This window comes from Falco punctatus (assembly GCF_963210335.1).
Source record: "Falco punctatus genome assembly, chromosome: 7".
Classification (NCBI taxonomy): domain Eukaryota; kingdom Metazoa; phylum Chordata; class Aves; order Falconiformes; family Falconidae; genus Falco; species Falco punctatus.
In genome coordinates, this window is record NC_137587.1 from 54,224,555 (window position 1) to 54,236,922 (window position 12,368).

At 36.6% G+C, this 12,368-nt stretch overlaps 1 protein-coding gene across 1 annotated transcript in view; it reads left to right on the forward strand.

Annotated features, from left to right (window-relative positions):
* Positions 1-12,368, forward strand: part of ADAM10 (ADAM metallopeptidase domain 10) — a 51,272-nt gene that overhangs the window by 27,161 nt on the left and 11,743 nt on the right. Inside the window, exons 5-8 of the mRNA XM_080396630.1 lie at positions 7,289-7,392; positions 8,824-8,973; positions 10,167-10,259; positions 10,879-11,062. Of these exons, the coding sequence (XP_080252756.1) occupies positions 7,289-7,392; positions 8,824-8,973; positions 10,167-10,259; positions 10,879-11,062 (531 nt within the window). The remainder of the gene's footprint in view (positions 1-7,288; positions 7,393-8,823; positions 8,974-10,166; positions 10,260-10,878; positions 11,063-12,368) is intronic.

The following is a 12,368-nucleotide window of genomic DNA, read 5'->3' on the forward strand; positions in this document are numbered from 1 at the left end:
AACCATTTTCATGATGATGTATGTGTAAACCATTTTCTAAGTACATCATAATGAAACTGTATTGCGAAAATAAATGTCAAAAATAGGAAGACAGATGAAGATCATCTCTGGTTGTGATTTGGCTTTATGTATTGTCATTTTCTCTGAGCTGTAAGCTGGTGAAAAACACAGGGTTATTGCATAATTCTCTGGTCACTTGCTTGAATGAATGCAGTGAAGAGAAATGAGCTTTCTCTGCTAAAAACTCAACAAATTTTGTTTGTTTTTTCTAATTGAATAAAGCTTCTGGAATACAGCTGTATTTTACATTCAGTGGCAGTATGTGTGCTGTCTTTATGTTAAAATTGCTGTGAGCTAGCAGATAGGTTTGTCCTTCCTGTTACCCCATTCTGTAAATATGATTACTAACCCAAAATCAAATAGAAGTTGCATAATTTTAAAGAGTTTCTGAATGAATGCAGTTATTGAATATTATGTACATTGTGAGCTACTTCTGACTGATTAAATGTGTATCTTCCTGGTACTTACAAGACCCGTATCTGAGAATAACGTTAACTTCATAGGATAGTCTTCCATGTACTGCTTTTGATTCTTGGAGAAGTTGCAGCATGTGTTTAATTTTCAGCTCTACAGCCCATTGCAGGTGGAAGTCTGAGAAGGCAGTGTGCCTGGCTAGCTGCTCTTGGAATGTTACAGGGTTTGCTGCTGGAGCAGAAGAGTAGTGGGGAAAAGTAATAAAAAAAAATTACAAAAGCGTGGTGTGAAACCGTAAGATAGGTCTTTTCAACAGCAGTTCTGTGAATAATATGTGCGTACTTCTAAAATCTTTTTAGGTCTCACAGAACAGTTCAATTCACTGTTTGGTGCTGGGAATAAAGTTACCACTTATGTAGCACTTGCTGTAAATAAGTCACTGTCTGCTTTGCAAAAGGTTTTATTAACCCTGTTGTAGAAAAGAGGGGAAGGAGGGAAGTAAAGGGACGTAAAGCAGTTTAATGATTTGCCCAGTTTCGAAGGGGTAAGACAAGCAAGAAGATAGTTTTGTGTCCCAGTTCCTTATGCTGTAAATAGTGGGTGACTAAAAATAGTCTCTTTGCTGTTATCAAGTAATGACAGAAATAGAACTGTACCTTAAAGGAGCAGATAAATAATTTTTTTTTTTTTTCATAAAATCACGTTAGTATTGCTGTTTAGTAGAAGTTGCCTGTGTTGGAGGAGTAAATGGATTGCTTGAGAGCTGGAAAAAAATAATGATGAAATTGGTTCATATCAATGTCTTATTAAAGTGAACGGGAGCAGGATACGGAGTTTTTTAAATTACTCAGGTGATGGTATGTTGGTTTACACAGTTTTTCCTCTTGAATCTAGTGCATCAAAACCATCAGGTAGAAACAAACAGATTATCAGAGAGGATTGTCTAAATCTATTCCAGAGAGCCACATTAAAGCAACAGTACAGTATGGCTTCCAAATCCCCAAGTGAGTGAACATTGCTGCTTTTGCTCAGCATATCTCACCCTGGAGCAAAGTCTGAGCAGCACTGTTTGAAAACGTGCCACTCCTGTCGGGTGATGTCGACTTGGAGCCCGTCGTGCATGCGTTCTGATTGTCTAGTTTAACTTTTTTCATTGGTATGTTAGATGCCTCTAGGACGTCTGTGGTCTGAAATATCTGAAGTACACAACTGCTTCTGTCACTTTATGAATAGTGCTATTGAGGTTAAAATTTTTTTGCCTTTCATGAGAGCTATTTTTGCATTGAATTGCAGCTCCAAAAAAACTCCCAACAACTAAAAAAAAGCTAAGCTTTTACAGTAGCTTTAAAAATAAAAACAACCATGCAAATCTTTTCTTGCTGCTCTAATATAAAGCAAACTCTTATGAAATAGAGTCAAACTACTAGTGTTCTTAAACAGGGCAAAAGCAACAAAAACACTCAATTTCTAACTCAGGAGAGGCTAGAGGAAGAAGTTGTCTTTGCTTTAATTTGGTATGTTTTTTTGATCAGCCATGTTTCAGCCTTTTGAAACAATATGCCTTTTAGTGCTTTTCAGAAATCACAATGCAATATATGATTAGCATCTCAATGAGTTCTTATTCAGTAGCTAAACAAAAGCCTTTTTTGTAAATGGGGATTATATTGTCAACTTTATAAGGCAGCTTTTGTCTGTTACAGTGGATGTGGTGACCAGTGGAAGGCAGCCTTCTATTCATGACTTGAAACACAACTTGAATGATTTTAATTTCTAAAACACTCATGATCAAACTGATCTATAATTTAGTGCTAGAAAGATGCAAATTGCTTTTTTTCATTAAAGTATTTTGGAAACTTTTCTTTAAGGACTAGGATTTCATTGGAACTGTATTTATTTTATTTAAATCATATATGCTTCAAATGAATCCCTGAGTTCATACTGTAAAATACAAAATATGTATTTTCTCAGCTCAACAGTAGACATGAAAATAGTGTTCAGACCTTCAGGAAAAGGAACGTGGTCATTTCGTTGTCTTTGTGGTCTTGGAAGATCTATACAACTGAGAACAGAAAGTGTATTTTGTAATTTCGCAAAGCCCTATCTGCTGAATGAACTGGCCACTGCAGACTGTGTATTATTAGTGAGAACTTGGTTTCTTTTTTTTTTCATATTGTGCTTGTCGATTTAATAATGAAGGTCTACTTGGCAGTTGTCATGGGAGGAGCACAGTGCGACAGGCTGCTTAGAGTGAAATCTGTAGCAGGGATTTTTTTGCTTTGTACCTGCTTAAATTTGAATTTTGTTGTGACACCACTGCTTTTGCTGGTATTGGGCAAATCTCTGTGGCGGCTGAAGAACTGAATTTTCATCATTTTCAATGGAAGTTTGATGTCATATCCTTGCCTCAGATGCTGAAATCCAGTATCTGTTAAGCACCTAACCTAAATGCTTAACAGATCACACTATTCACTGACAAGCAGAAGAAAAAAAAATCATATGGTCAGGTATTTCTTTGTGGTAGGCAGTGCCTTGCTTTAAAATGATAAAAATCCTTATTTCAAGCATCTGGATTTGATGTATCACTAATAATGATCTGCCATCTAGTTAGAATACCGCTGTCAGAAAGTACAAAATGACAAACTTTGTTTTTTAGATTTGTTATTACATTATTGTTGTTTACTGGTTTTTAACATTCTGTCAGGGTATACAAAAATTGAAAGTGGAAAATGGGAAAGTGGACAACATGGGAAAAGAAAAAGTGTTTTGTCTGGGGATTTTCTCTAGTTAGAAAATTGATCCTGTAATTAAACTCTTTCTTTCATAGATCTGATGGAAAGTAGACTTCTAGTTTTTCCTCAACTCTGCATTCACCGTGAGCCATTGTTTCATGCTAAAAGCACGTGTTTTCCCTTGATCACCTCGCAGGGTTGTGGCTAGGGACAGGCTAAGAAGCTCTTGATCCCAAAGAGCTGGCAGAAGGATGCGCCGCTCAAAGCGCTGAAAAACATCACAGGAGCATGAACCAGACTTGTGCGATGCAAGTCAAAAACTGTCCTAGTCATCTGACACAGTGTAGTTCCTGCTTAGTTCCAGAAATGGAGCTACTGCAGGGGATGGTAGAAAGAGGAAGCCTCAAAAGATGAAAAGGGAACAGTGCCCTCACAGTTTGGGGGTAGCACAGTGTTTGTCAAAAGAAGGTTCTGTGTGCAGCTTTCTCTGTAAGATAGACATGGTTCCAAAGTAAGCATCCTATCTTACCTGCCTCCCGTGTTTGGCAGGGCGGATTCAACTCTGTCCACGGGAGTTTTGTCTTCTCCGGCACATGCAAAAACTTGGCAATTGCTGTTGCCAATGGTTTCATGTTCAATTCTTTATGATTTTAACTGTCACACTTTCAAAGTGTTTCTTGCTAGACTGTTGCTTTTGAAGTGAGAAGTATTTGTTTGCATTGCAGGCAGGTAGTGTTGAAAATGTGTTAAGGGATTTCCTAACCTTTTTGGGAAACGAGATACAGAGCAAAGACATTATTTTGTGTAATGCACTGAAAGCATTTATTTCTAGTACTGTTCCATCAGTTGTCATAATGCAACAGAGTATGAGTAAAAGTGTGGTGATAGCAGGAAACAGCGTTTTGTGCTGGTGCAAAATACGCTGTGCTGTCATGTTTCCAGTTAATTTTTGTGGATTCCTGCAGTTCCCACCTGCAGGAGCTGTTTTCCAGTCAGGGTGGGTTTATATAGATGGAGTGTGCTGATGGTGAGGCAGCAAGGTCTGTTACTCCCACCCTTCTGTAACGTGCTTTTGTCACAGATACTAGTTAGTGGTCGGCGATGTGGTCGTGTAGTGGGTAATGAGAATTTTAAATAGGTGAAATACAGGAGAGTGTTTTTCTTAAATGCTATGGTGGGGGTAAATGAAAGTGGTGGAGATAGAGAAGGGAAAGGATCATACCACTAATTCTCTGCTCTTGACTCCAGTCTAGTGACAGTAAACAGGATCCCAGAGAGTAAAGATGACCCCAGCAGTGAGTGGTGCTTTTTGTTTAATATTGGTTACAGCAAAGCTGTGTTCCACTACGTTGCTAATCAAATTGGGTGAGGTGGCTCACAGCATAAGCATTTTTGTCCTTTTCTCGCCCTTCATCCTTCTGACACTGTGCTAGGGCTAGCCATACTGGGAGGAATGTGATGAGACAGCAGTTCAAAAATGGTATTTGTGTGGCATTAAGACATTGAAATGTGGGAAACCAATACACAGAAAATTGTTAAGTGAACTTGAAAGGCTCTAATAACAGTAATTCATGAACATTTCTGTAAAACAGTGAAAGGAAAATACCACTTTCTTCAGAAGTCTCGGATTTTTTTCAAAAACTTTAGTGTGCATGCATTGTAGTTACCTCTGAAAAGGTGTTTTTAATTTAAAGAAACAACCTTATTAGAATTCAAATATATTACCTCCCACACAGTATCAAGATTTTGCTAATAATCTCATTGGCAAACACTAGTCAAAACAGAGTAGGCATAAAATTGACCAAAGAAGAAGTGATTTTGTGGTGTGTTGGAGCAGCTTCTCTAAAATTCAGACTGGGAAGAAGTTTTGACATACAATGCTGTACTTGGATCTTTAGAGTAGATAGAATTAATTTGCTAGTGAGATAATAAATAACTGCTTACACCCAACTATAATCTTTCAGTTACTCTTAGGCTGAAACTTTCTTTGCCAAGAAGTGTGTTTATTATATCTGTTTCTTTCTCACTAGACAAAGTTTACAGTTGAAATAAAATACTTTGTACCTGGAAAAGGACCCAGTTTGAAAAAGAAATGTTAATAAGTTTAAATTACCTCATTTGTCATTTAACTAGTTTTAAAAAGCTAGTGTTAAACATGACTTCTTTAAATACTGGCTTATGTGTGATGGAGAGGAATAAAGGTTGGAAGACTGCTTTTATTTCTTAATCAGTCCTTTTAAGTTTATCAGTGGGTCCATTGAATCTGGTCTTTGAGTATTTTGGAGCATAAACTCATATTAAATGGTTTGGGTTTTTTCAGAACTCAATTTCAGCTGTATGCCAAATATACAATTTTTTTTTTTAATTCATTTTCGCTATTTAATTTTCCCCCAGCTTTCAATGATTGAAATATGAAGTTTAGAAATTAATGATATAGGGAGAAAATCTGAAGTAAATCGGGCTTGTATATTGAAATAGTTTAGCAGTATCATATGGTATGACTGCAGGAAACAGGTATGAGAGTCAAAGATAATTAAAGGCAACTAGCCAAAACTGTACCAGAGTGCATCTGCTGTGCTCCAGCTGCTAACAGGCTTTGACTCCGCAGAACCAGAGTAGAGCTGAGCTAGTCCAGGGTGAAATAGCCTGAAATGCATATAATGTGGACAGCAGGTCCTTGATGTCAGGTCTTGGGCTTTATAAATCTACCCCTATGTATGCGTTCCCTGTATGTGTACTCTGTGATTCTGGGTCTCCATGCTTGCTTAAAAAAAAAACCACGCCACCACCCAGCAAACAAACAGAAATAAAAAAAAAAAACCCACCAACAAATCTTGGTTAAGTTTACACATTTCTGACAAACCCCACACCCTATTAAGGTGATGGTATAACTATGGTTTGCCCTACAGAAACTGGTTCCCTAAATACTTGCATACGTGGCACCTGTAGCTGGTACTCCATTTTCTCTCACTGGGGCACCAGTTTATAATGGGATCCAGTCTGCTGAGAAGCTGAAGGGGCAAGACCTCTTCCTTTCAGTACTTCTCCAGAGGAAGCTTCTGCAAGTGCCAGTTGCTTACAAATCTCCAGTAGGTACTAACAGACAAAACCTAACCGTATGTGTCTGAGGCATGTTCACATGTGCAAGGGGATCTGCATAAACAATTACCCTTGGTAAGCAGCCAACTGTATGATAATCTCCGTGAGCTAGTTTGCATCTCCAGAATGTTTAGCTGATGTGTACCTGGATAGTACTACAGGTTTTGTTTTTAGAATTAGCATGGAGGTGATGGAAATTTTTTCTTTTCAGTCTTGTTTTACTTTGCTTGTAAGTTTTAAATACAGAATTACAGGTTACAAAAATTTACAGATGAAAATTTAAAATATGCATACATACACACACTGATCTGTTGTCCTTAATTGTATCGTTTATTTTCCAGAGTGGAAATTGTGCATTTTACCTTGTCAATAAAATTGTTAGGAAGCTCGTAATTCTAGAATTGTAGAGTTGAGTTTGAAACCAAGGTTCATGAGAGTTTCAGTTCTTATGTATTGGTAGTCAAGTTGCATGATATAAAAAATTTTCAAAAATTCCATGGAAGATGAATGAAGTAATAGAATCTTCTAAGGATGTTAGCAAGGTTTCTTAGTTTGAGTTTACCAAGTAGAATAAAAAAAACCCCTTTCTCTTACCTAAGCAGTTTTTAGTATACTTAATCTCTAATAATTTTCCATTGTGAGTTTTTTTTTTTTTAAGGCTACTGTTAGTTCAAGCATATCAGCACAGATGTGTAAATAATAGCTTTTGTTCTTATGTTAAGACATCACTCATCATATTTCTTTTGTTATCTATAAAGAAAACAATGTTAAGAAGCTATTGTCAGTTTTGTTCTCTTTGTAAAACTAAGAATGTATCTTGGTAGAAATGTTTAATGAAAAAAAAGACAACTGCGTAAAGCTTGGGTCTTAGAATGCTTCCCTCAAACCACGTGAGCAATATTGGACACAAACTGAATAATTTGCAGTGATACAGCTGTACTCTGCACTTGTTCTTTGATTTTGAAACCTGTCCTTCCTCTTTTTAGAATACCCACACAAATATGGACCACAAGGAGGTTGTGCAGATCATTCAGTATTTGAAAGAATGCAGAGGTACCAGATGACTGGTATAGAAGAACCAACAACAGAGGTATAACACAGGCTAATGGATTATGTGGGTTAGAAATTAATGTGATAAATTCCCGTTACTTGTATGTTGTCTCTTCTACTTTTGGTCAGTCGTCATCCCTCAACATTGTGAAGTACTTAAATTATTCCTAGAGGTTTCTTATTAACATCATTTTTCTAAATCCTTCTTCTCATTGCTTCTGCAGTGTAGATATGCTAGCTCATAGTCATAACAAATCCTACATGATCTTAAATTTTTCAACAACTGGAATTTTAGATGGATGCAGAAATCAAACTTGAGATGATGAATATACTTCATTGCAGTTGAGAAGGAAGAGTTTCAGGATGCCTTGATCTCTGAGTACTGTATTGGTCCTTAAAGAGTAATAACTTTTAGATTTTCAAGTTATGTTAATGTAACGTGCTTGTAACATCTGAGTGCTTTCAGTGGGCAGTGAAGTGATGTGAGTAGGAAGGGTCTCGCTCGTAGTAGTAAAGGACTGGAGGGGTTACAGCATGCTATAGGTTGCCTGTAATAGGAGGTAGGTGGTCTATGGAAGGGACTTGGAATACATGTTTAGAGTCCTGTATTTATTTTGTTTTCAGGTTTGCACCACTTGTCATGATTTTGGAATATTTTTTTCCCCCTCCAACAGTAAATTACTGAGTTTCTTTTAGTGTTATCTGTGTTACGAGATGTTTCAAGTTTTGGCACAATTTTGTGGTGTCAGTTAAGTACATGCCAACAAAACTACACGATATGGCTTGTTAAATAGCATCAACAACTTAAACTGTATTTACATTGTGATTACAGAAATTATCAAAAATATTACACAATTCAGTGTCGGTAACAAAAACGTGCCTTCCCAAAAATTTACTTGTAAAATTTTACGGAGAGAGTGGGCTATCAACCAGTGAATACCATAAGGCAAATGTGTTAGCAGATACTGCTCTGGCTAATGAGCATTATTATAACTTCATGTTTAGCATACCCTTTGTTCCACACAGCAGTATTTCTGTTTGCTCAGGTAGCTGGCCAAGGTAATTACAATGTGAAATAACTTGTGTTAAGGAGGGTGCATTTACGTCCCACCGTGCTGGTTTTTTTCCTAATCTACAAACTGCTTGCTCATTTTAGAAAAGGGTTACGCAAAAGAAAAAATTACAAAGATCACACGAATGAAAAAAATGTGTTTCACATTGTATGCCTGTTGTAATTTGAGAAGAAATGCACAGAAGGATTTGAATGAGATCTAAAAATAGATGGTATACTTGAAAACTAGCTGTAACATACTTAGTTCATTTCAAGATTCATGAAGCTTTGAGGGTTAAAGAAAAAGAAAGAAAATCTGGTTTTGTTAGTGCAGTATGTTTAGAAAAATCCATCGCTATTTTTAGGTAGTCTAGTGCAGCATGTAGATGTACAAAATTAATGTTTCCTGTGTATATGCAGAAGCCTGTTGAAGAGCCCAAGAACAATGGTCCACAGCTTTTAAGAAAAAAGCGTGCCACGCAGGCTGAAAAAAATACATGTCAGCTGTATATTCAGACGGATCATTTGTTCTACAAGCATTATGGAACAAGGGAAGCTGTAATTGCACAGGTATTTCCAATGCCTTTGTTTTAAATTATCTGCTTGTACATTATTTCTGTATTTCTGATAAATTTCATGTAACTTAATTGTGTATATTATTGCTTATTTACTTTAGAATGTCGTTTCATTATTGTGAATGCAAGTGATTGTGACATTACTGAAACAGCGCTTTTTTTTTTTTTTTTTAACATCACTAAAAAGATGCTCTGTATCTGTGACAGAAGTCCTGGGCACTTGTGCTTCCTTTAGTTAATAATGGCAGCTGTGGTTTGTTCAGCACCTCAGAGCAAGACTTGCAGTCTGACTTTTCTCTGTTCCTACTCAGAAAAATAATACTTCCTCAAGAGTTTCTGTTCTGTTTGACAGCCTGCCAAGCCTCGGTGTTAACACTGGCATAGCTTTGCATTTGAAACTTTAATTCAAAACACTGTGACCTAATGACACTGAGATCTGTTCCTGTAGAGTCTGATGTAGTGGAAGGTTAAAAAGCAGTGGCCACTGGAGACAGGTGCTTTTCATTTGTCAATATACTATTAACTAGAAAAAGGGTTGGTTCGTGTGGCTTTTTTTCTTTAATAGTTTGCTAAAAATATAACTGGTACATTGGTATACTTCTCTTGAAGTCTGAAGCTTCACTACCACTTGCAAATCTGACTTTTACTATTTGTTCATCACATTGTACATACGTAATTCAATTTGAGTAACGTTTTCTAAAGCTCTGAAGTCACCTTCAAAATCAGGTTTTCAATGAGTTAGCATTTCTGTGTGCTCTTGGGAAAGATAAATGATCAATTTTTTCACATTTGTTTTCGACCAGAAATGAAAGAATAATGCTCTAACAAGTAAGTTGTTGCACAAAAAAAAAGAAATGCAGCACTTCAAATACAATTTTAACTACAGTGCTATCTTACTGTGGCAGTGAGTCTAATGAGTATCATAAAGAAGTATCTGAATGCTTGATAGAATTATGTGTTTAAAAAAAAAAAGACAACAAAATACTTTGCTGTAATCTGGTATGCTGGCAATGCCGGTACTAGGTTATGTGGTGATTTACTCAGCACTGGATTTAAAAAGGCCTGTTGGAGTTCCTGTGGCACAATATCTTGTATGTAAAAGTATAGGCCTTGCAGTTGTTGCTTTGTAAGACTAGCTATAGCGTAGTGCACAGAAGTTTGAACTGTAGGTACTTTTGTTTTTTGCAGATATCCAGCCACGTTAAAGCTATTGACACAATTTACCAGTCAACAGATTTCTCAGGAATCCGTAACATCAGCTTCATGGTGAAACGAATAAGAGTAAGTTGTGTTGGAAACACTTTTAGCTTCACTGATATTGCTGGGAGGCTGGTTGTCTGCTTGTTTTTTTTTTTTAAAAAGTCCTTTTGCTGTTCACTTGTAACCATTTATTGTTAGTAATTTCATAACACAGGTGTCTCTGTAGTAAATAGCTCCCCAACACATTTATTTTAGTGCTTACTGTCAAAAGCCTGCTGTTTCTGCTGTTAAGCTGTAATCAGTTTTTATTGGAATGAACTTCTTATATTTCAGCAGTGTTGACTGTGAGGCAAGTAGACTGTATTGCTCTGCAAGTGCTTTAATCATGAAATAGTGGCTCTCCAGGTTGAAAGTTCCTGCTAAAAGTGATGATTTAAGAGAATAAATACAAACTTTTTGCTACTGATGGAAAGGAAAAAGAAATAAGAGAGGGGGGATTTACTACACAAATGCAGTTCTTAATTTATTGTAGAACCTGGTTTTCCAAATATTGGGGTTGTAATTTGTCAAGGCCTATAAATCTTTAGCCACATCTTTATTTAACATAACAAGGTATTGACAACAGCAGGCCTCTTAGCTGGTATTTACAAGGCAAGTGAAAGTGAATCTTGTCTTACAGTTTGTTTCAATTTACTTTTAGATAAACACAACTGTAGATGAGAAGGACTCTTCCAATCCCTTCAGATTTCCTAATATTGGTGTGGAAAAGTTTCTGGAACTGAACTCGGAACAGAATCATGATGATTATTGCTTGGCCTATGTGTTTACAGACCGTGATTTTGATGATGGAGTCCTTGGTCTGGCTTGGGTTGGAGCCCCTTCAGGTAATAATATGCAAACCATCAGCATTATGAGATAAAGTATTGTAGGTAGGCACAAAGAAGAAAATTAGAAATTATGTCATTTAAATTGGCAGCAAGTAGATAAAAATCTCATAACCGACTTTTCACAATTTTTGGTAGGTATGGTTTAATTTATTTTTTTCAATATAAACAGCGTACCGTGTCACTTCAGTTAGTCTTGCTGTCTTTCTGATGAGCAAGACATGAGCAATAAATAAAAAAATACTTCTTTTGTTAGACAGAGGTTGTATTACTTGGATGAATTTTTTTATGACAGGTATGAGTGAGCAGTAAAGTGCCAGAAGTATTTCTGCTGTATATAAACAGAGCTTACAACTGTGCAGTTTGAATTTTGTAGTAGTACTACACTGCAGAACCCTTAGGTTTTCTAGGTAGTATTGGAAGCAATTTTTCTTTTTTTTTTTAAAACAAAGTAAAATCAGCGAGATCTTGTTCTAGGAGATACCAGAGTAATTTTTGTGTGACTATTCTTGAACTGCTTCTCATTAGTGTCAACCTAGTTGTATATTTTGGTTCTGATGTATATCTCGATATAAAAAAATCGAACAATGGTCTTCACGTGTGCAGCATCTCAAGGTGTTTGTCCTGGATGTATGAACTTTATAGGATGTATTAGTCTGATATATTTGAAAGTTGTTAGTCTTTAAATTTGAGTAGATACCAAATCTTTAGTTATAGGTCAGCACACATGCCAAATTGTGGAAGCTTTCACAGAAATCAAAATCAGAAATTCAGAAGGAACGGTCTTCCCTTGTTTCTTCCCTCAAGTGATTTCTATATAATAAGGAATTAGCTGGAGAACAGCAGGTTGTATGAAACTTTGCAAGAGACTGGATACTGTTAGGAGAGCATTATGAAGAGCTTTAACAGAATTCAAATAATTGTGGAAGAAACATGTAAACTGTTTATGAGGTGTAGCTATACATTACAACCTCACTTTGTTTACTGCTGTACTTTCCTCTAAAGCACATTTTGGTTGTAGAGTATTGGTGCTACGTGGAAAAATATGGTGTGACAGTCTGTCAGACTTCAATTTCAGGAGCTTAAAATGCTTAAATAAGTATTAGTACAGTGGTCAGAGAACAGATCAGTGAACCCATGAGTGTAGCAAGTATGTTAGAGGAGAGGGACCTGTGTGGACTCACCGTAGTGAGTGCAAGACACACAGCTGGCCTGTGTAAATGGGAAACTGGGTCTGTGATCACAAGTCCAGTGTGTAGACTGAGCAAGCACTGGATGAATTGGAACGGGCATTCCGTAAACACTG